The sequence below is a fragment of the Homarus americanus genome, unplaced genomic scaffold, assembly GCF_018991925.1.
Source record: "Homarus americanus isolate GMGI-L3 unplaced genomic scaffold, GMGI_Hamer_2.0 scaffold34360, whole genome shotgun sequence".
NCBI lineage: Eukaryota > Metazoa > Arthropoda > Malacostraca > Decapoda > Nephropidae > Homarus > Homarus americanus.
The window spans coordinates 1614304-1639456 of NW_024739403.1; the positions used below are offsets into that span (position 1 = coordinate 1614304).

Sequence of the window (25153 nt, forward strand, 5' to 3'; positions counted from 1 at the left end):
TTTTTCTATTTACTTGACTGTTTCATGGCCAGAGGTTAACTTAAATGGCTGATGCTCATTTAGATTTGATGTCTAACATTTCTAGTTTTTTACCAAAAAGTAAATTTATTGGGATACGCTTGAGGTGCTTATAGCTCATGCTTTTTGTATACTATCACTGAGCATTCACTATGTGATTGCATATTTACTCTTGCCATCTTTAAATCATTGGTGCATTTTGTTTGAGATTTTTATTTTACATAGCAAATATTGTATACGTACACTTATTTTTAAGCATTAGCATAGAGTGATTGCATACAGTTGCACCCCGCTTAACGTGGTCAATTGAACCCACAGGGTACCGCGTTAAGTGAAAACCGCGTTAAGTGAACAACAGAACATATGGGATTAATTCCAATAGAGACTGGCCCGACCCCCAAACTCCACTTTTTGACGACACACAACTATGTTGTAGTAAAAATATTATCTAAACTTTATGATGGTATGCACACACAATTAATAATTAAGAGAAATATCAATAATATTAGGTTTTTTAACACTTACATTAGTAGAAAAGATGGCTGGGCACACGGGGATGGGGGGTTGGTTCCGAGGCAGAGGGCAGATTATTGGCCCTCACCTGTATCACTTGTATCAATTGTATCACTATCCACCACAGAGGCTTGCAGGGCCTCTTTGTCAAACCACTCAAAGTCCATATACTGTAAGTCCATATCCTCACTATAATTATCACTATCACTGACTTGGGCCGGCTGTGGTGGGTGGCGGGTGAAGAACTCGGTAATGTTTTGATGACTGGGCGGCCTTGTGCGCATCGTGCCCGCGCCGCTTCCCGCGTATATGAGTAGATGAACCGCGTTAAGTGAAAGTTTGGTTCTGGCGAGGCACCGCGTATATGAGAAATCACGTTAAGTGAAACCGCGTTAAGCGGGGTACGACTGTACATATGATTACTAGTTATCTATAATACTTTGTTAATTACCTGTGTAGTTAGTACAACTGACAACCAAAATGCAATCAATGTGTAATTGTCAATAAAGGAAGAAGTGAAGAGATGCCAGACATCTAGATGGATGTCTAGCAGTAGTGCACTTGCCTCTCATCACTGTGACTTGCATGTAATCCCCATTGTGGTTGGATAAGAGAAAGGTTTTGTCCCGTGTGATTGTTTTGAACATTGTAGGTTCCCTCTGAGTGTTCCCCTGTCTTCCTGCACTAACACTGAGTCTATGGGGGATAACTTTCACTGGACCTCAAGAGAGATAAGTTAGTCATAATTAGTAGTACTGTACTGCCCAGTATAGATATTTGGCATGCACGGGAACCATAATATAAAGTTCTGGTCTGAACTTTCCAGAACTTTTAAAATGTTCCGACTGTAGCCGGAACTTAGAGTGTTATAGCTATTAAAGTTCTGTTCAAGTTATTTAAATACATTACACTCAAAAATCCTAGTACTGTATGATATTATCGGTCTATGTAAAAAATTAAAAATAATTTTTCAAATTAAAACTACAAATATGAAGGCATAGGTTATTTATTGTTTACTTAATGCAGTGGTTCCCAAACAGAGGGCTAGTGTTGCTCAAAGGTGAATCGCACAAGCTTGTTAGATAACATGCAACCTTGTATTATTGATGCCTTCACTGTATGTGTGATTACATTTATATTTTCATTACAAAAGGACAGGACTGGAACAGTCTAATTTTCAACTGGAACTTTTATTTGCATCTTAGTATTAACTAAGTAATAAGGTTATCCATCTATTTCTGCAGTAGTTTATTGAAGAGAATATATATCAGATTCTCAGATTTAGTGTTTTCTGCCCTTTTTCACAGTGGGCATCAGAAATCATCATTATATATAATAATGCAGATTTTGATTTTACATATACTGTACAGTGCACTATTAAATACATCAGGTTTCATGTACAGTACAATAAATATGATTTAAAATTTAATAATTTTTTAGCTACACATACATCTGTATTCATTAACCATTCAATACTTTTTTATGCTTCATTATCCATTAGAAATAAGAATCATTTATAGTGATTTATAATTTTATTTATGAAACAGTAACCAGTACCACTGTAAAAAGTTCTGGTTCTGGCCGGTTATTGTACTGAAGTTCCGGATGGAACCGAAACTTCATTTTAAAAATTGAGGTTCCGACTGGAGCCAAGTCCCAGGGCATCCCTAATAGATATAACCATCATTTAGTCAATCAAAGTAACTCTTGGATTTGATGGAGATGCTCTGTAGATTATCTGATTGTAAAAGAAGGAAATCATGAGATCTTAGATATACAGTGGGTATAGATTTATGAACAATTATGTGGCAGTTTGTGGTGTTGTGCTGGGATAGTAATGCTGGGAGGAAGTTTTAGCATATTCCATCCTTTAGTGTTGTTAGATTTAGTGAGGTATAAATCAATGAATATGTGAAATGTACACAAATATTAAACCATACTTATTCTAAACCTTAAGCTTTCTTTCAGGGGCCTGAAGTGGGTAAATGGCCGACCATACTTTCAGACATATTGGGATAGTATATTTGACCTCTATGTTTTGGTCACCACTGCCAACAACCCAGACATCATGTAAGAAATGGGCAAGTTCTCTTATGTTTAGATCTCATATACTGTAAAGATATTTGTATGGTATTTAGGGTTTTGTTGGTTCTAATCCATGAAGATATATTAAACTGTATATGAAGAGTTGAACATTGAGTCGTTCTCTTTATTTTATTAGGACATTATGAATATTTATTAAAGAGAGTGTAGATTTATTGCTGTGTTGAACATAAAGGTGTGAAATTTTGTGTGTGTGCACCTGTGTGTCTGTGTGCATTTTTATTATTATTTTTAATGCAGTATACTGTACACTCAAGTCTTTAAAATAACAACTTTGGGGTTTTACCTTTGTCATATTACCCAAGGATCTAAATTATTGAGATAAAAGTTTTTTCAGCAAATCAAGTGGGTAATTCAGACAGTCCAAAACTGATTGGGTTTCAATTTACCTTTATTATTCTACCTTACATCTGCTTTTAAATAAAGTAAAGCATTGTTAGTTCTAAGAGAAAACTAAAATTTTCCACACAAAAGACAATTGGTACATGGGGAGCAATGCAAAAATTAGAACTGTCAAAGCTAAAGGTTCATAAGAGTCCTGGCCGTGACATGGTGCATCCCAGAGTGCTAAGAGAGTTGTGCAACGAGCTTGCTGAGCCCCTGAAGATCCTGTTCTGTAAATGCCTGGTTGAGCAAAAGGTCCCCAGTGATTGGAAAATGGCTTATATGAGTCCAATCTTCAAGAAGGGCGATCGTCACTCCACGAATAACTATAGACTGGTGAGCCTAATCAGCATAGTATGTAAAGTACTTGAGAGCATTATAAGTGATGCCATGATGGAACATCTACCACGAAACAACCTTGTTAAGGACTACCAACACGGTACTGGATATTTGGACCCAAATTCTGGAGCAGGGTGATAATATCGACAATATATACCTAGATTTTGCCAAGGCTTTCGACAGTATACCCCCATGAAAGGGTGAAATTTAAACTGGAAGGGTATGGGATTCGGGAAAGTGTCCTAGCGTGGATCGTAGACTTTCTCCATGACCACAAACAGTGTGTGGTGACTAATGGCATGAAATCACCATGTGTACCCATCACAAGCAGGGTACCACAGGGCAATGTATTGGGCTCGCTATTGTTTGTTTGCTTCATAAATGACATGCCTGACGTGTACAGTTGTACACTCCTCCATACAAATGGGTGCGGATGATGCAAAGTTATTTGGGGAAATTAAGAACCAAGCAGACTGTGAAGAGCTGCAGAATGATCTCTGAGCTTCAAGAATGGTCGAAGAAATGGCTGCTAAGATTCAATGTCACGAAGTGTAAGAGGCTGCACTTGGGACGTCACAACGTTAAGGAGGTGTATGATATGTCCCAACAGGACGAATAAACTGCATTAATTGAGTCTGAATGTGAAAAGGACTGAGGTGTGTATGTTGACAATAAGTTGAAGTTCTCTGGCCATTGCGAAAAGAAGGTGAATGAGGCAACTAAATTATTAGGTCTTATAAGAAGGTCGTTCAGATATCTAGATGGTCTGTCCCTCGTAACGATCTTCAAGAGTGAAGTGCTTCCCCGTCTGGATTACTGTCATCCTTTCTGGTCCCCGAAATATACTAGGGACTGTCAGTTGATTGAAAATGTCCAAAGGAGGGTCACAGACTGGTGCCTGCACAACTTCACCTCAGCTACCCTGAGAGATTAGAGCACCTGAAATTGCCAAGCTTATGCTGCAGACGGGCAAGGGTTAACCTAATTGAGGTGTATAAACATCTCAAAGGGCACTACTCAGTCGAGCGCCCTTACCTGGAGTTGGTGGATGCTCACCCTACAAGGGGTCACAGCTCAAGGTTGAAGAGCAGCAAATCCAGAAAACTGTGTGGGGTAACATTTTTGGAGTGAGAGTAGTGAACTCTTGGAACAATCTGCCAGAGAGTGTTGTGATGGCACTGAGTGTGAGCTCTTTCAAGACCAGACTTGACCAACACTGGAACAGATTCAGATACATTCAGGAGCCAGTGCATGCCCAGTACTTGCCAACAGTGCGTAGCAGAGACGTGACCGATCGCCCAAGCGGCTAACGAGCCAATCGGTGGTGGAGAGGATAAAAGGAAAATTAAAGTAAAAAATTACTGTATTAAACAATGATATTTATTCACCTTACGTGACTCCTACATGCACAGAACATATAGACAATGCATCCCTCTAAGCCTAAATCTGAAGTTGTGTTCTTCTTTGTTGAACTATAAATTTAATCTTTTTGAACATGTAGGAATATTTGATAACTTTGATGAAACTTGGATATTTGGGTCACCACAATGTTAAAAAATTGCTGTGTAATTCGACATCAAATTGAAGGGCAAATTAGAGGGGTTCAAGTGTGTAATAGTATTGTACAGTAGCCTCGAGGTGTGTTGTTACCCCTACTGTGTCTCCCTTGCCCTATCACTCAGTTCTCTGCCACACAAGTAAATATAATAATAATAATTAACGGTTTATTGAAAGAGCTTGGCAGCTTTGAGGCTGAAAATATACAGTTACATAATTGGGGAATGAGTTTCGAATTACAAATAATATACAAATAACATAAGTGATATAATAAGATATATAATAACTAGATGGGGAAAAGTAGTGCCACATGAACAAGTGAGGTATGGTAGGGGTAACAACTCGCCTGGAGACAACTGTACATGCAAAGTACAGACACTGGATATTCATATTTTGGCCAGAGAAAGGGAGAGTGACTTTACACAAAATTTTTTACAAGTGTGACTGTATTTTTTGGGGTTTTTAGCATCCTTTTACATGTATACCTGGGTGTGTGTGCATTCATATATATGTAATTTGTGACCTGCTATGATATTTGTATTACAAGCACATTCTTGTTGATGATCAGGATGCCAGCATTTGATGATTCAATTGCCTACGTGATCTTCTTTGTGGCATTCCTCATAATATGCTACTTCATCTTCATGAACATCATCCTTGCTGTGATCTACAACAACTACAGAAAACATCTCAAAGTAAGTCTTTTACTCTTTATTCATATTATTTTCTTCATATATTCAGTTGTAATAAGTTCAGCCCAAATAAAGAATAATTGATTAAGGGCATCATTACAGTTTCAAAATTACATTTATTCTTATTTCATAGTTCTGGATATATTTCTTCACACACACACACACACACACACACACACACACACACACACCTTCATTTATTTTATAAGTAAGATTACAAATTTTACTGTATCTTGTATTTTTTCTAATATTTAATATTTTGTATTATTAATGATGAAACATACACCATGAGAGGCTGATATTAAGAGAATATAATAATGAATAAATCAAAACAAACTGGTGAACACGGCAGTAGCCAGTCCCCCCATCTCCAGCCTGTTTACACTTGAAGTGTCATCTTGTACCCACTAGCTCTCGTTCGGCTTATATAAAATCAGATTAGACCACTGTACAGTATCCTCAGTAAAGACAATGCAGTATATATTTTAATAATAAATAAGGTAATATATTTTATAAGAAATAAAAAAAAATTTATGCACTGTACTGTAGTACAGTACTGTACAATGGTCCCTCGGTTAACGAGCGCCTCGGTTAACGAGATTTCGGTTAACGAGTTACCTTCCATAAAATTCTTAACTTCGGTTAACGAGCAATCCCTCGATTAACGAGTTTCTTACGAACCGACCTGAACATGTTTTAGCTTGCATTTGGCGGTCCACCAGCTGTAGTATTAGTCCCCCAATGCAGTAATCGGTTCTAGGGCTTAAATTCCTTACCCTTTTAGTATCAAGGAGTTTAAACTATTCAATAATTTTAAAAGTTTAATATTAAATTTTTCAGTCATTTTACAATTATTGAACATAATTGAAGGTAGGGTCACTAGTTTGTGGCACGCCATCCAGCCTGCCAACACAGCATACAGGCATCAGTCTCTGTGTCTTTTCAGTGGAGGTAACATCTTGTTTGAGACTCTTCAACTAAACGCTTTTTTTCTGTGTTTGTAAGCAAATTATTGGCATTTTGATATTTATTTTACATATTGACAATATATAATGCAGTGCAGTGTTGATTTAAAGAAAATAATCTTGAATTACACCAAGAGAACTAAAATTTTATGGGTGAAATGGCACCATGGGGTGACTTCTCTGACACCCCAATGCCTTCTCTTCTCCCTTCTCCTCCACCCCATTCTAATTCCCATCATCATCCAGGAGCCTTCTACATACACACCTCAAAGTAAGTGTACTTTTCTACCTTTTTTGTTGAATTTAGGCAATTTTCGGTGAGCTGGAACCAGTTACCCAAAAACCCATTGAAACAATGGTTTCGGTTAACGAGTTTTTCGGTTAACGAGCAACCTTCTAGAACGGATTGTGCTCATTAACCGAGGGACCACTGTACTGTACTGTACTGTACTATACATAAATGGAAAATTAAAAAGGAAACACTCAGGACATTTATTGCACATCAAAATACAAATTTAACAGTTATTGGGGGAGGGGGCACTAATGAGTGGCTGCATAGTTGCACAGTGACCCCCAGAACCCTCACTATGTAAAATATCGGACAATTGGCATGTCCGGACCCCCTTTTTCCACAAATTGTCTGGACGTTTGAGGGTTTACTGTACTTATACTGTATTCCAATATGGCAAAAAGTTTTCCTTATTGTAAACATGGTGATCTTGCTGATTTGTTAGACATTTTCCAAAATTTCAGCCAGCTGGTAAAATAAATGTTGAATATTAATTTTAAACCTTTTAATTCTCTTGGAATTCACAAAGGGAAATACTGTAGATACAACATATAAATTGGACACAGCATCCAGAATGTGTGTTGTCAGGTAAAGTGAGTAATGCACCACACAAGCATCTCTTGTCCTGATACATGTGAAGTTATATAATGTTTAGAAGGTGTTCCTGAAGTTACTGAATCCATAATTTTTTTTTTACAGAATGAAGTAAAGAAGACAGTTTACAGCAAACGACAGCAACTCAGCAAGGCTTTTGAAATTCTTGCTGTCAACTTAGGGGGCCAGTAAGTTATATTATATGTACTGTACTGTACCCATAAAAGTTTGTAATATAAGGCAGAAATAACTTGGTTTAGTAATATTATTTTATAATATTTTTCGATTGGTACAGTATAGAATTTAGGAAAATTACTGAAAAGTTCCTATGAAACATCTGTCACTATATAATATACAGTGAGCCCTCAAAGATCTGGACTAAAAGGGGAGACCACCTGTCTGAAAAAGCAGATTGTCTGAATCTTCCGGCAAATGCACTTAATGTACAGTATATAAAACCGATAAATAATGATGTAAAAAACACTAAAAATACAGTACTGTACATATTATTCTGACCACTGGGGTTAGTTATACAGACTTTTTCCTGTGAAAAAGCCATACAGTAGGCTCTCACCAATAACGTCTAATAGGTGCCTGAAAAACACCGTTATTAGCGAAAACGTTATTTGTGTGACATTAAAATACATGTAAAAAGGGTTTATTGGTGCCGCCGCCCCAAGAATTTCACCAAATTTTTCCCCTTAAAAGCCCTCCTAACACTTTTTGTTAGCAGAAATAAAAAGAATTATTATTCAATTGTCAAAATAAAGAGTTTGAGTAATATAACACTTAGCTTGGGGGAGATTTTGAGGTGCTTGGTGTGATGATTGTTCCATATCTGAGGGCCGCTAACACTTGCACTGTCTTTCATTCTACAAGCTAACCATTTCACAAGAAAATGCTCTGTTATCACTAACAACCTGTTTCTATCGCCTTTATCATTCATAGCTCGCCTCGTATTTCCATCACTACCGAAATATTTCTTAGCTGGCCCAAAACTCTTCTTGGTCTCCTCTAAGTTCCTCTTAATATTTCGCACTGTAGACTCAGGACAGTTCAGTTTCCTCACAATATCAATGTTCCGTGCACCACCTTCAACGAGCTCAACAATCTGTTCTTTATCCTTGACCGAGTAGGCACGCTTCTTGTGGCTTTGTCTCTTAGCTTTGGGGTTTTTTTTCATTCACTTTAAAAGTTCCCGGGCGTTCAGGCGGCAAATCACTCCCTCCACCACCTCCCCTAATCCCCACAGGCACAAATGCGGAAGCCATTATTGATCATCGACCCTAGCAACCACTGGTTATAGAGGCGAAAATCTCACATGTGGGCACAGCGCTGTATTCCACGGAGCGTGTGTGAGAGTGAGGCGGAGTGGACAACTACGTCATCAACATGGCGGCAAACAAACGCTATCTTTGATGCACTCCGACGCTTCCCGCGAAATCTCCGTTATTCAAGAGAATCCAGACGTTATTATCGAAAATGGGTATCTATTGTAACTTACCGTTATTGTCGAAAACGTTATTGTGGAAGGCGTAAGGATTTCGTTAACCGAGTTGAAGATTCTTAAGGAAGGTAATTTGTTAACCGAGGCGTTCGTTAACCGAGGGATCACTGTACTACGAATCAGTTGTACCAATGTCGGATTCTTAAAATAATTGACCTTATAGGACCTCGTTCGTAAATCGGACATTCATAATCCGGGGACCCCCTGTATATATATTTCTTTTATTTTACAAAATATAAAAAATTAATAGTAACTTGGTGCTGCTTATGTTTTCCTTACAAAGCTAACTTTGTTTATTGATCTTATAGGAGGATAATAACAAGAAGCCGATTTGTGCAGTTCATGCGATTTCTGGATAGTCAGAAGAACCCAGCACTCATCAATGTGTTTTGGATTGTACTGGACACAGATGGCTCTCATTCTTTGGGTAAATTTACACACTTTATTTTTTGTTTATTTAATAGATAAGCAGAGATAGGAAAAGTTCAGGGTGTCTTAAAAAAAAATATATGCTCTACCTTACAAATTGTTGTGGAATCACATGAATCCTTACAAGGAAAGACAAAGATGCTGTTGTAATACTGTACTGTACAAGCATTGATCCAATCTCCATAAAAGTCTGCAAAGGAATGTGTACTGTCTACATATTTTTGAGACATCCTGTATTTTGATGATAAGCTTTGAAGTAGTACTGATGTTCTTTACTATTTTTTTTTATTAAAGATTAAGGATGGTATAATTCAGATAAATTGGCTTGCCTTGTTTGGCTAGGCTCAGGTTGGATATGTTAGGTTAGGATTGTAGTTTTCCTTTCATCAGTTTTCTTTAGCTTCATTCTCACAACATACAGTATCTATCTACTGTACTTACATTTGGTGGTGTACTCCAAACTGGACAGCTCTACAAATTCTGTTCATTTTATTTATCTACTGTATTTTATTACTCTCTTCTCCCTTATTTGAATTTTCCTGAACTTTCATCCTCATATACAGTACAGTATATGTTCTGCTATCTTCGTCAATATTCAGTACACCATCCTCCACTGCCAGCTAAGGCAGATCTTACATAGTATCAAATTTAGAAACTTAATTAGATGGATAAATACAAACAGATATACATTTTTAAAATATAGGTATAGTAGTGGCAACATAATAAAATTAGTGACATAACTGGGTGGAACACTATTTTGGGGTATTGGTGGCACAGCAGTAACATACATATCTCTCACTATTGTGTCCTGGGTTCAACCCTGGGACATAGGAAAAGTGTGTTAACCAGTGTGACCTTACCAAACATTGCAGGGTTTTTCTGGGTATTGTTTCCTCCTGTACTAACACTGGATATAACAAAGTACTGTAACAAAGAATTGACCATCTTAACTGTTCTTAACCAATAAGTGGTGAAATACCAGATAACTGGTGTGAACTTATATGTACTGGAGGACTACCTAACCTAGACAGTTGCACATGATACAAAACGTTTATTCATGCTTGTCAGTCCACCATTCTTTCATACATTCTTCAATCTTTTTTTAGCTTTTTTTTTTTTTAGATTCCCTTTCTTACTTCTTCAGAACTTCTTATATTGTGAACAAGAAATAGGCAACTGTTTCCCTTTTTGTGATAGTCAAATCACTACTCATAATTCCACAGTATTTATTTTATTCTGAGTCTTTGGTACCAAAAAGAATAAAGATTCTGGTTAACTGAAGTGTTTGAAGAACCATATGTGCCCTATTCTACCCTTAACATAGGTTACAAGAATTAGAGTAGCAGAGGAAAATGTTGTGTAGTACTGTACAGTTCAGGGTATAGGAAGACATATTTTATTGGCAACCAGTTCTCAGTCATGATAATTTAGACCTGTACATAACCAGTATTTGCTCACAGGAATGTAAGTGAAAAGTTTTGAAGAAAGAGAATTCAGAAAGTAGTGGAACTAGAAATTGTTTATAGGGGGAGTGTAGGATGTGTCAGGTTATATCAGGGAGAGGGAACTAGTGCCCAGTGAAAGCAGACCTACATCAAGGATATGTAATGTTGACCTGGTTCAATAATTTCATGGCTTAGGAGTAAGAGGAGAACTTTTGTTAAACAGTAATACAGGAAGCAAATGGTAGGTGATCAGCTGCTGTTTGCTGATAACATTGCTCAGATGAGCCACTCAGATGAAAAATTACAAATGTTAGTGAATGAGCTTGAAAGAGTGTGTGTGAATGTGAAAAGTAAACTACAGTAGTGGAAATAAGCACAGTAGGGAGACCAATTATTATATTTTTTGAATTTCATTATAGATAGAATTGAGAAAGTAAGACACATAGAGTATAGGTGTACCTGTATATGAGGTGTTGCCTGGAGAAACTAGCACGAGCGCCACCCAGGCCACAATCATGTGTATGCCTGCAAACGGTTCTTCAAATGCCCTTTTTTCATGAGGTGATGGATGAAGTCCAAAAATGCCACTGACCATATGGTTGAAAGTCCATAGATAAAAACTTAACTCTGGTCCGAATCTCATCTCATCAAAGGTTAGGTAAGGTTAACAATATAATTTCAAAAAATTATTTGCATAATTTACAAACATTCAGCTTCATTTTAAAACAAACTGCAACGTTCTAGCTAGAATACTTTCCGTGTTTTCAATTTCTGAATGTTGCAAACTTTGATTGCATTTCCTGACAAAAAATGAGAATGGTGCTAGTGCTAGTTTCCCCATGCAATGCCTCAATGTTTTCTGTTGGAAAGTTACTTAGACTTTAGAACTTACAAATGATAAATGGAGAACCACCTGCTTGTGAATTAGTTAGAAAGTTTATATTAGAACAGTTTTTTGTATCTCAGTGGTCTGCATGTTTGTAAGTTTTAATGTCCTAATGGCTAATGATAATACAATACACACTATATGGAAATTATATTAGTTTTTGTTCTATATTTCAAATTGTTGTTGATTACAGAAAAATGGGAGTTTCTAAAGTTGGCTGACTTATTAAATGTGGAGGTGTCCGAGGTGGTAGATCGAAGAACATTTATTGGACATTACTTTCCATCTGTTTACTATTCCAGACCATCAAAATTTCTTTGTCGTGTTGTGAGACACAAGTGAGTATTTTCATAATTTTTTCTTAACCAACTGATAAAAGGAATTCATTCTCTCTACTCAGGATTTTTGTGTCATTTACAAAAAAATATTTTTTTTTTAGGAAAGGAAAGTTTTATAATCATGCAGCAGTGCCATAAATGAAAGTGTAGTTAAAGGCAACATCATCCCACAGGTGGTACTCAGATAATAGGTGGCTAACTTTGACAATGTTGTGAGTGTTCATGCCAGGTTATCATGTTAATTTGACCCTCATTTGTCTTTTGTTAACCCCTAAATGGCAGCTATCATCATTGGATGTTTCATGTTCCTTTTATTCCATTTTTGTGCATATAGGTGTAGAGTGGATAAGCCTTGGTTGCTGGTTAAGGTGTTAATAATAATGATATTTATTCTATAAATTCATTATGCAAGTTTAGTATGTATGTATGTATGTAGATGAATTTTAATTAGAATTACAGATTGATAATTAGGGAAGTGATACAATTTTTTTTTTTATTGCAGGCTTTTTCGGGTGTTCTTTGATATATTGACACTGATTAATGCTGTGGTGATTGGCATAGCAACCCCCTATTCTACCTGGGATGACTCAGCTGAGTGGTTCTTCCTCTCCTTCTTCATGATGGAGATCCTCCTCAAACTTTACGTGATGGGTGTCAGGCGTTACTTCAAGCACATGTGGAACGTGTAAGTGTGCTGTTATGGTCTGACTTTGAATTATTCTGAAATTAAAAATTAAAAAAAAATATTACAGGTATCCCTCATTAAGTGTTATTTCACTTAATGTTAATTTGTTTAGCAATAAAATTTTTGGGGACACTTACCGTAAAGGGTGAAAAATGGGGATGAGGTGGCCTAAAAGATGGCATGTTGCTATTGTTGCAAGTAATGAAACTATAAAAGTTGTGGAAAAATCATTATAATACAGGAGCTCCTCTACTTAAGAACATTCAACTTACAAACTTTCAGAGATACAAACATCATCACTGAGGGGGGTTACCTGTCAGAACAGGTGTTTCATGTGGATGAGACGATTATTTTGAAGAAAATTCCAGATAGAACAAACATTACCTAAGAGGAGAAGAGTGAGCCAGGTTTTAAGGCTGTATAATAGGGTATAGCTGTACTAAATATACATAATCTTTTCATTTTTTACAATATGTTTGGTATCTGCAAGAGTAAAGTTGGACTTACAAACAAGCCTCAGGAACGTAACTCGTTCTTAAGTAGAGGAGCTCCTGTACTGTACTCTAAATATATGAAACTATAAAATAATAAAAGTGAAGAGCATGGGTGTGTATGTGTGTGAAGTGAATGTACTGTATGCGTTGAGGCAGTGGGTTCTAACTGCGTCTCCAGCCCAGCGCAGCCATGCTCCCTCCTCTGATGTGATGTCATAGGATACACACTCATCTTGGAGTCAGCTGGGTGACCGCCCAGATGAACTGTGGCGCATTGTCCAGTGGATGGTTCGAGTGTGTAAGGAGCTATTATTTGTACATAAAATATGTGCTATTGTATTTTATGATATGTTATGTCTCAATTTTATTACTTATCATAGAAATGCTTTTCATTTTTGATGTATGCAATTTTAAATTTGTTTGAACTAGGCTCACCTTGTGCTCAATAAATCATTTAACTCTGAACCACATTGTTTATATAGAAGTTTAGTGCTAATAAATCAGTTGTTTAACTTCAAAACCGATTATGGTAAACTCATTTATTTTTATTATTAGGGAGTACAATACTGTACTGTAATCAGTGTTTACTGCCCTGCCATTTGAACCTGTTGTTCACCCTCCATGCATTGCTGTTATCCCTCATTTCGCAATAATTTTGCTTAACGTTGGGTATTTTAGGAATGCAACCCCATCGTTAAATGAGAGATACTGTACCTGTATAGAGTTGAGCTTTTTCTCCACTTTTAGTCTTTCCAACTATGATGAAGGATGACTAGAGTCAAGAGTAAATACAGATACACAGTCCCCATTCACTTGCTGTCCATCACTCATTCGTCATCCATCAATAGCTGGCTTTTCCCCAAAATCACTTTCCCCCATGTTCTCTGGTCATCTCTTCACTTCTAGTGCATCTTGAACCCCATCCTTCCATCTCTATGTCCTTCCCTTTTTCTTAATTTTACCAGTCTTTCACTCCCCACTCTCAATATTTCCACAGGACACACTTTTTTCATCTTCATCGTCACCGATTTACGACCATATTCCATGAGTGTGTGGGTTAGCCTAAATTACCTGATGGTATGATGTCCCAGTTGCCATTAGGCAAATATGAAGTAAGTTTTATGCTGGAAGCTCATTCTATTGCCAACTCATTTTAAAAAAATGGTAACTGGTCATTAGATGTAGGACTTCCAAGTGCCCTGTTAGCTGGCATGACTCTGTGTGTGTGTTTATGTGTTTTAAATCACAAAAGTGACTTAATTTATTAAAAAAAAAAATCTTTTGCAGATTTGACATTGTAGTAATAGGATCAGCCTTCGTTTTGGGAATTGTGGAAGCCATCATTGAAACAGGTCAGTGTGACATCAACAAGGTACTGTACTAACTTTGGTCTTCATTAATATCTTTAACCAGATGTCTATTTTTTTTTTTTTTATTATTGGTACTAGGTTATATCCATCTTTACCAGATATCCAGAACCTGATTCAACATTTTGTCTTTATATTTTCACCCTATTGTCTTTCCAGTTGTACCACTCTTAATTTGTTTCATTTAACAAAGATGCATTGGCTCAAATAAAAATTGTTGTGGTGTTTGTAATTATAGTAGAGACTGATCATCTCCAACGACAAACAAGCTAACTTGTATGCATAATTAAAAAAGGTAATATAGAGTGCAGTACGCCTACTATTTCATCACTTTGTGTCCCAATAACTACCACGATATAGCTATGATACTCATAGATCTTTGACTTGGGGAAAATACAGGTTGCATTGCAAGACCACAAAATCCATGACATTGGTGGCACTTAAACTTGCAGGGAAATTTTGGTCTTGGTTCATGGTATGCCTGCCATGGTGTACACAGTCATAATTCCCTATCACCCTAAATTTCCCCCACTACCTCATCGGTTAAGAAGGAACAACCTGAGTTGAAAGACAAGAAGAAAACCGGTAGCATCAGGCAACAGACACTAAAAAGTGAAACAGAAGACACAGAGTTTAGAGGTGACTGCTCAGTTCAGCACAGCTCACCAGAAGAGATAAAATGGGCCTTGATGTGCATTGTGCAGCAACCATGCACACACCTGCAGACATGGAATCAACCACTACCACCTCAACTTATCTTTTGGGAAGGGAGAGGGGTCAGTGCCTGACGAATTGTTACTGTCTCTCCATTTCTCGAAGTGATGGATAATCTATGGAAAGATTTTGTATAATAAATGTTTCCTCTCAGCTGGTGCAATCTCTCCATTAGCCAGAATCTTCGATCCCAGAACTGTTCAATAGCCAGAACTTTTTTTTTAGCATTCTGAGAAATTTCAGGAAAAAATCTCGCCATTCTGAGCATAGGAATTAATTTCCGGTGATTGCATCATGCGCAATTCTGAAAATTCCAAGAAAATCTATCCGTTCTGGGTATGGGAACAAATTTTTGAGGGATTGCATCATGTTACCGATGCAGTGATATGTGTCATGCATGTAGGAGGGTGGGCTCAGAGTGCTCATGAGCTATGATTGGCCACTACAGTACTGTACTACTCTTATGTGACTGCATGGGCTGCCTGTGATTGTCTGATGTATCTCACAGCCAATCTCCTCAAACTCTTGCATCATGACACTCTTAGTTCATTGTCTGCAGCCATTGTACAAGCTTATTTGCTCTCTCACTGCTGTTTTTACCTTCGATATGTGTTGTGCAGGACTCTACATTACTGTACCAACATATAATCAGCCAAGAATACTGTTAAAGCAGTGTTAAGACGTAAAAAGTGATTACAGTTACGTACAGTGGTCCCTTGGTTAACGAACACAATTCATTCCACAGAGTCATTCGTTAACCGAAATTTTTTTTAACCGAATCTATTATTTCCATGGGATATTAGGTAATTGGTTCCAACTCACAAACAAAGTATACTTACAAAGCACTGTATACCGGTAATAGAATTAACAAAACATTAAATATAAACTAAATACAGTACTGTACTGTAAGTATACTGTACAATAATAAATAAAAAACAATAGAATACTGTATTTTAACTTACTTTGAGGTGTGTATGTCGTATTCCCGGCAGCTTTGTTTACATATGAAACAGTTGATTGTAGAGGCGGTCAATGATGACATGCCATATTCTTTACAGAGTGCATTGGTTCTAATGCCTTCTTCATGTTTCATTATAATTTCTGCACTGTATATTATCAACATGTTAACTAAATTTCAGAATGACCAATAATTTTAATGTAAAAATGCAAAAATATTCAAGAGACCAACAAACTGGATGTTCACTCCACTGTAAACAAAGTTAAACTGAGAAGCGTTGTTGGGTGATTCAATCAGCTGATTGGCGCACAAAAACTGTCTCCTGTGTTGTATATATTATCAATATGTTAACTAAATTTCGGAATGACCAATATTTTAATATAAAAAATGCGGAAATATTCAAGAGACCAAATTTCTTGATATTTACTCCACTGGAAACGAATGTAAACATAGAACTGATTACTGTATTGGCGGACTGGCCGATCAGCTGATGCGCACAACAAAACGTGTTTGTCGTAAGGATTTCGTTAATCGAAGTTTTGTTCGTGAAACGAACTGAAAATCCTTATGGGAGCTAATTCGTTAACTGAAATTTTGTTAATCAAATCGTTCATTAACCGAGGGACCACTGTATACTATACCTGTACTGTACATTCAATAAGTGTGAAAGTACCATGTGTACAGTATGGTACATAGGAGAGTGGACAGTGAATGCTAATGTGTAGAGGGTATATGTACAGCATATAGTGTATCATCATATGTTCATTTAGCCTGCGTGCATCACAAACTCATTTACCTTGCTTATAGGGAACTTTCAATTTCTAAATACTGTGCACTGGATTCAATTTTTTACATAAAGTATGCATTGAGTACAATACAATGATGTTTTCATTATTTTATTATTAAAAAGTAAAACAAGCTTTCAACAGAGATAAAGTATGTGGAAGTAAAACTTGACTGGTAGGCCTAGGGTGACAAAGTTGACCTGGGCCTAGGAAACCTGAAAATTCTCAAAATCAATTCAGTCTTGGTTCCAAGGAACCCAGATTTGAGAGTCAATACCTGTACATGTATTATGTTTTTAGCTTTGTTAATCACTCTTAATACATAACTGTACTGTATGTTGCATTTAGTTTGTCTTTATAAACTGACCAGGTCTGGTATAGAAAGCTTTGAGATGCCTGTGTCAGCATCTCAGCATCATCTGATGCTGTGAAAACTTTTGGAGAAAGTGGAAAAATAATTGTAACCTGATTTTTATGTGTAAATGGAAACTTTATATATATATATATATATATATGGTCATGATATAGCAGGGGATTACTGTGCAACCATAATTCATTGAAGAAGTTATGTGAACTGTATATTGAACCTCCTTGAATATTTCAGAAAGGAAAAGCCGCCTGTCCCTTGATGTGTTGTTGGTGTTAAGAGTATTGCGATTGGTCAAGATTATTGGAAATGTTAGTCGATTCAAGGTTATTGTTCACACCATTAGCAAGATTGTTCCATCACTCTTAACATATGGAGGGGTCATTATGGTTAGTGATTGGACTGTCTGTGTGGATAGACTTGATAGATTATTATGGATAATAATTGATAAGTACAGGTATCCCTCGTTTAGCATTAGTTCACTTAATGTTAAGTCAAAATTCGGTTTAGTGATAGCTTTACTTACTGGGAAGGGGAAAAACTGGGGTTGAGGTGACCTGTGAGATGGCAAGTTTAGAAATAAAGAAAATATAATATCAAACTATAAAATAGGGAAAATTAAGAGCATGGGTGTGTATGTGTGGGAAGTGCATGTATTGTATGTGTGGAAGCAGTGGTTTGTAACTGTGTCGTCGACTCGCCACCCAGCTTCTCTCCTTCCCTCGATGTAACGCCACGGTATACACACACATACACATCTCAGAGTCAGCTAGGTAACTTCCCGGCTGTGCTGCGTCGTGTCGCCCAGAGGATTGTTTGAGTGTGGAAGGAACTATTTTTTGTACATAAAATATGTGCTATTCTATTTTATGAATTGCTATGTACAAATGTACAGTATCAATTTTATTGTTTATCAAAGCAAGTTTTGTCCTTTTTTTATATATGCAATTTGAAATTTGTTTGAATTAGGGTCACCTTTTCTCACTAAATCATTTAAATCTGAACCACATTGTTTATATGTTAGTAAATTAGTTGTTTAACTTAAAAACTATTTATCACAAACTTGTTTATTAATATTATTTGGGAGTACAGTACTGTATTCAATTTTGCTTCCCTGCTGTTTCAACCTGTCCTCAGTGCTTTGCTGTTATGCCTTATTTAGCAATAATTTTGTTTAACTTTAGGTATTTCAGGCACACAACCCCATCGTTAAACAAGGGATACCTGTAATTGATTAGTGGATGGTAATTCTAATGATACTTTGATTATTATTTTGGTGTAACTAATAACATAAAGTACAGTACAGTACATACAGTATATTGTGTGTGTCTTCCCCTTACAGGTGTTCTATTACATGTTTGCCATGGTGGGAATGGAGTCCTTCCAAGGGTTGGTCAAGTTTACTGGCTATGATATAGATGGAGGCTCAGATCTCTTCTGCAGCAACAAAAAATTGGAGGATTCAGATTTTTGGAATGAGCACTACTGCAACAACAACTTCAATGATGTCATCCATGCATTCATTGTGCTGTTTGAACTTACTGTTGTCAATCAGTGGCAAGATATCCTTTTCTATGGTTATATTTTAAGAATAGTCTCGAAGCACCTAAGTTGTCTGATGAGTAATTACTATGTGTCTGGATCTTTTTAACATTCTAAAGTAAATTCTTTAGGGTAGAAAACCAGATGACCCTGGTCACCCAAGGGAACAATACCATTAAACAAGGAGAGGATGCACTTGTTCTCCCTTTTACTATGGTTACATTCAAAATTTGGTGCTACACTTTTCCAACTTTTCTTACTTTATTCTCTTCACCACTGATCAGCATGTTAGCCGCTTGGGTGGTTGGTTACGTCTCTGTTATACGTTGTTGGCAAGTACTGGACATTTACTGACTCATTGTCATTTCAGTAAATTAAATTTTTTCTACTTGTGTTTTCCTGTATCTGAATGCTTGGAAAGGTATTGTTTATTACTTCCACATACAATGTCCTTCTCAGTACAAAGTGTAGGTACACAAGATAAAAAAAGTATCTGTGCACATTTTGCACAAAACAATCTGTCACCACTGGTGATGGCTATTGTAAAATGTAAGCATTTTTATTAAATTCACATTCAGAAGAAAATAGATTAATCTTGCAAACAATGTGTAGCATTATTCATGTTGGTGGTTACATTGCAACATAGGTGTATTGATCATTTAGGAAATTAATGGACCCAATGTGCACAGATACTTTTTGATCGTGTTTACTTGCTTCACTTACATAATAGCTAAACCAGCAAGATTCTTCATGTGGCCACCTTTAATATTATAAAAGTCTATAAAGAAATATTTATAGCATTAAAATCATTCATTGAATACCACTTACATGACTCAATCAATCAAAGTTTTATCTTCTTGTTTGAGGGTTGGTGAATATGGCCCTCCTCAGCAAGCATTTTTGAGCTCTCTACCAATTCTTCCAGATTTTGTTTCTTTCTGAGGATCACAGTTTTAATTATATTCATCTATCCCAGTTTTTACCTTCCTTTAGTCCTCCTACCCTCAATTTTACTCATTAGTATTTATACTGTTATTTCTTCCTCCCTCATTATATGACAAAACTATCTAATTTCCCATATTCTATACCTTACCTGTATTGTTCTCATGCTATTATCTTACATTTGCATAAACAACATGTAGGGGCAGGATAATTAGCAGCAGTGTAGGTAATCACTTGTGCAGTAATGTTTAATGTCTTTATTCTTGTGGTGGTTAGTGAGGTGCTGCTCTTTACATCTGGTTTTAGAGAGTTGTACTGTATAGGACAACACCACTGTAAATGTAAGCCCCTTATACTTGAATTTACTTAGCATGTACAAAAATTACATACAGATTGATTACTTATGCTTTGAATCTGATGGTTAACTCAGAGGCTACTTGGAAAATATCACCAATCTGAGGGGGTCATTTTATTTACAGTTTTATTTGTGCTCATATGCAGTTATTCCACACTCCATTACTAAAAGTGATTTAAACATATGTCTGAATTCTTGTCCGTAACTAATTGTGGGTTGAACATGTCTGAATTCTTATTTATTTATAAGAATGGGCTTAACATTTAATAATTCTTGCTTAAAAAAACTTGATTCTGAAGACTTGTGTCTCTCAGAGCAATGATTTTACAGCATCATTCTTTATTGTTTTCAACATTGAAGTCTAAGTACGGTAGATTATATGAAGAATTGTTTTGTCTTTAATACTTTCTCAAGAGTTTGTGTACAAAAACCTTGTTTTATCTAAAGTAAACAAAAATTTTTTAGAGAAAATTACAGAGTTTAAGTTAAATGTAACGATATTACATTAAAACCTAGGTTTAAAATGGGGTGTTAAAAAAACAAATACAGTCATTATACATGCGTATGCTAATTATGAAATGTATCAACCGATCAAAGTCGAGAAAAACATCTGATGAGTGAAATTTAGCCTAAAATTTTTGTCAAGTGGACAAACTTGCCAGTGAATGCTACATCTTACGGTAGTTGTTTGCTGAGTAATATCATCAGATACACTACAATAGAGAGCATATATTTCAGTAGGAATATAACTTTCCATTGACCTGATGAGTTGATAATAGTTTTGGAAGGGTTGCTGGTCATAGTGGCAGCCCAAGTAATTTTAGTTACAATATAGCCATTTTCAGTGGTTCACAATTTATGTCTGGTAGTTTATTTTTTTTTTTTACACTTTAGCAAATGAGGATATGATATTAAAGTTGGCAAAAATATTCACCAATTTTTTCATAAGGATTTTATGTTTAATTTTCATTTTGATATTTCTCCTTAACTAGTGCTTACTTATTGCTTATGGTTATGCAGCAGTTACCAACCCCTGGGCTCGTCTCTACTTCTTGTTCTTTCATCTCATCTGTGTCATTATAGTTTTGAAGTAAGTTGACCACAAACCTAAGGTTAGTTTTTTGTTCTTAATATTACTCTCTTTGTTTGACCTTTGGATATATATAATCTATGAGTAGTATTTTTAAGTTTCCTTTGTATCACCAGCTGTGGATGTGCTATTTCTGTGTATTAGTAAGACCTCCCCAAGTCAGACTATATGAGGTCTGAGGCTGTCCAAGTTATCTACAATTCTGACTTATGTGTAACTTCCCCTCTAGGTGCTTTCAACCATCATTTTGCTGAAAAAAAAAATCAAGAAATACTGTAATATTAAAGTTATCATTAAACATTTACACAGCACTTACTTCAATTGTAGCAGATGAATCTTGAGGTGGAGGACGATGGAGAGCTGCTTACACTTATAACATCTACTGTATATTCACACTTATATTTAATTGCACTTTATATTTAATTATACTGATATTTGATTACACTTTATATTTAGTTACACTTGTATCTAATATACACTTCAATCTGGTTGGTGTTATAAAAAGTGCTCCACTTCAGCCCAAATTCCTCATATATCACATTCATGGAGAACCCATCATCAATTTTGCCACATATCTTCAGTTTATCTTCAATTGGTAGAGTTTTATGTGCCATTCCTTTTCTCCCAGTTGGCCTCCATAGTGTTGTTGTTTTGCCTTTGCGTGCTTTAGATGCCACAATAATTCACTTGGGAAGCAGTGATTATGAAACAAAACACAGTGCTTGATGGCACAGTGATCTAAACAATAGACATACATTTACTGATGCCTTGCCCAGCTGCAGCCTCATGCATCCAACACATGATTTCCACGCAACCCCTCGAAGCCAGGGGTCTAACTGTACAGTAGTGTATAAAAAATATTATTCATCCAGTTTATTTTTTAAAAGTATATTAGTACTACTGTATGTGGTGAATGATTCAATGCCAGTTTTCTCATAGTATTTTTCCTGAACATTAGGTTTTCCTGACATTTTTCAAGAACTATACAATAAGTTTAATCAACTCATATTATGTGCTCTTGATAAAGGGAAAACAATTTACTTTTCAATTTGTGTGGAACTATGGGCATATTGACTCCACTTGCAAGAGAGTAATACCCACACTCTTAAATGCTGGCATGATTGAAGAAACAGCACAATAAGCTTGGGAAAGATTCTTTATTTGACCATCCTTTAAATCCTGAAGGAAACAAGGTTTCAGAGATAACAATAGAGTAGATAGTTTCCTTTATTTGTCACTCTTTATGGTAAAGTCAGACATTAAAGTTAGGAGAGATGTACAGTAATGTACTTACTCTGACTATAGCTTTTTTTCTTTTAGCTGATGTTAATAGGCTAAGAGCCCCCCTCCCCCCCCCCTCTTTACAGTTCCTTGCAGCTCATTGGCTCACATACACAGTAATGTTCAATTAATAATGATATCGCATTGCAAGTAGATTCGTATATAACTTTTTAGGATACCCATTTCTGGCTCATTTTAATGCTGATATTAAAGTCTGTAAAGATATGACTGCTTGAAAATATTAGCTTTCAAGATATGAGTGGAAAAAACTTTTGAAATAAAGAATATTTACCGTTGAAGTCACAAACAAATTCATGCTTTGGAGAAGACATTAGCCTCTACTTCTTCTCTTTTCACTAATTATAATGTACATTTATAATGAGAAATGACACCAAATATATAAAGCAACAGATAGTAATGAACATTTTATGAAGAGTACAATCAAGTGTAAACACCACATATTCACGTAAAGGTGTCATTTAAGATGAATGTTAAGGGGAGATAGTTTTTCAACTTCTTTGGTATGTTTTTATTGCAAATTAAATAATATTAATAATTTGATGCTAATATAATTACATGTAGAATCAAATACATCCATTATTTATTGGGTCATGAAAGTTAGCCAGTCATAAAAGGACACCATATTGAGGCTCCACCTCGTTCCCCTATCACCCTTAGACTACGTGAGAGTTGCATAAAAATAGAAAATAAATAGATATGCATATTTTGCTTAAACATGTAGCACAAGCTGGGAATACTACCCTTATGTGCGGTAAAACATCCTAAGCCTAATTTGTGTTTTGTCCTACATATTTATATCCTTGTTTAATACATACTACTTTGTAACTGCACAAATAACTCCTTAAACCTTTCCCATCCCTCTGGCCCTGAACACCCTCATCAACCCCTATAACTTGCTACCCACTCACAAAACGGTCCCCATGATCTCCCGTACCCCCTCTCCCCCACCCTAATGAATGCTTAAGATTCATGAGTAGTTGCTCTCTGGTTTCACACCTAATGGAGAGGGTGGACTGATAACACTGATTGTAACAGCTGGAAAAGTCTTCAACTGTACATATTATGATAGACATGAAATTTTATTTTTGATGTACAATGAAAATAATGCCTTAATAAACATTTCTCCCACAAATATGTTTTGTTTTTTCACATTTTCCAATTTTAATGAAGTTGAGAGATAGAGAGAATGGCTTATAAAATATTATGTTAACACGCGCTTTGATCTGTTAATGCACTTACATATTTATACAAATTCTTGATGAGACTTCTGACAACAAAACTTCTCTCCCACCCCTTTGATACAGATAAAATGAACAGCCTGAATAAAAATACCTGTACGTACTGTATTTCAATTGCCGCTCAGCTGAGCAGTTCCTCCACCAAGTGCACTACCTCCTTGTAATGTTTGTTTTAAACAACACCTTTATGCGAATACAGTACTGTATATGGTATTTACACTTGATACTACTCTTTATAAAATGTTCATTATTATTTTTTGCTTTATAAATTTGTTGTAATTTTTCTTGATATACATTATAATTGGCAAAAAGAGAAGAAGTAGTGGTGAAGGTGTTCTCTGAAAGAGCGAATTTGTTTATGACTTCGATGGTAAGTACGGTAGTTGAAATTTTTTTCCAATCGTATCTTGAAAGTTAATGTTTTCAAGCAGTTTTATCTTTACAGACATTAAATTCATCTTTAAATTGAGGCAGAATTGGGTATTCTTAACAGTCTTTTATGGATTTATTTGTGATATATCAATAATAATTGAATATTATGTATGAACCAATGAGTTAAAAAAAAATCGACTATAGAATGAAAGAGGAAAGTGAAATGGGAATTGGTTAGACATATTGTATATACAAGTACCGGTAAGCATGCAATCAATTCAGTTTTGGACAAAGAGTGGATTAGGGTCTGCTTAGGGTGGTATGGATGTATAGACAGAATGGGAAATAAATAATAGGTAAAACAGAACATAAAACTTGATAATAGATGATAGAAGAATTAGGGGAAGACTAAGGAAGGATAGGGTGAAGAATGCACTAGAAGTGAGATGAGTAAACACCCAGGAAGCTGCAGTGTGTTTATGTGTGTGTGAATAAGTAGAGAGCATAGTGTTGTGTGACTTAAGGAAGGCCTTGCACTTGATGGGCACTGCTGGTTTGTGTGAAGCAACAGGGTAAATCAGATTGAGGCCTTGTTGTGCAAGGGGAGCACTGTAGCAGACCACATCTATTACAACATTAAGAATGGATGAAGGAGAGAATGTGTGAATGTACAGGCATTTTCTCTTTATTCTGGCCACCCTCCAATAAGAGAGCAAAGGCTTGAACGTTAAAATTTTTTACCTGTATTATTATTGAAATAGTTGTTTTTAATTTCTGTAACTATGATAATTACAATACCTTTAGTAATGGCACTTTATTTATTTATTTATTTTACATTATTTGTGGCTGATAGTCATCTTTCCTTTAATGGCATGATAGCTGC

The 25153-nt window shown here is 36.0% G+C and overlaps 1 protein-coding gene across 3 annotated transcripts in view; it reads left to right on the forward strand.

The window, feature by feature from the left end:
• Positions 1 to 25153, forward strand: part of LOC121874701 (two pore calcium channel protein 1-like) — a 77977-nt gene that overhangs the window by 47098 nt on the left and 5726 nt on the right. For all 3 annotated transcript variants that reach the window (XM_042378952.1, XM_042378953.1, XM_042378954.1), the window contains 10 exons: positions 2500 to 2601; positions 5483 to 5609; positions 7560 to 7642; positions 9270 to 9388; positions 11915 to 12059; positions 12562 to 12744; positions 14526 to 14590; positions 17667 to 17818; positions 18772 to 18991; positions 21268 to 21358. In XM_042378952.1, the coding sequence (XP_042234886.1) occupies positions 2500 to 2601; positions 5483 to 5609; positions 7560 to 7642; positions 9270 to 9388; positions 11915 to 12059; positions 12562 to 12744; positions 14526 to 14590; positions 17667 to 17818; positions 18772 to 18991; positions 21268 to 21358 (1287 nt within the window). The remainder of the gene's footprint in view (positions 1 to 2499; positions 2602 to 5482; positions 5610 to 7559; positions 7643 to 9269; positions 9389 to 11914; positions 12060 to 12561; positions 12745 to 14525; positions 14591 to 17666; positions 17819 to 18771; positions 18992 to 21267; positions 21359 to 25153) is intronic.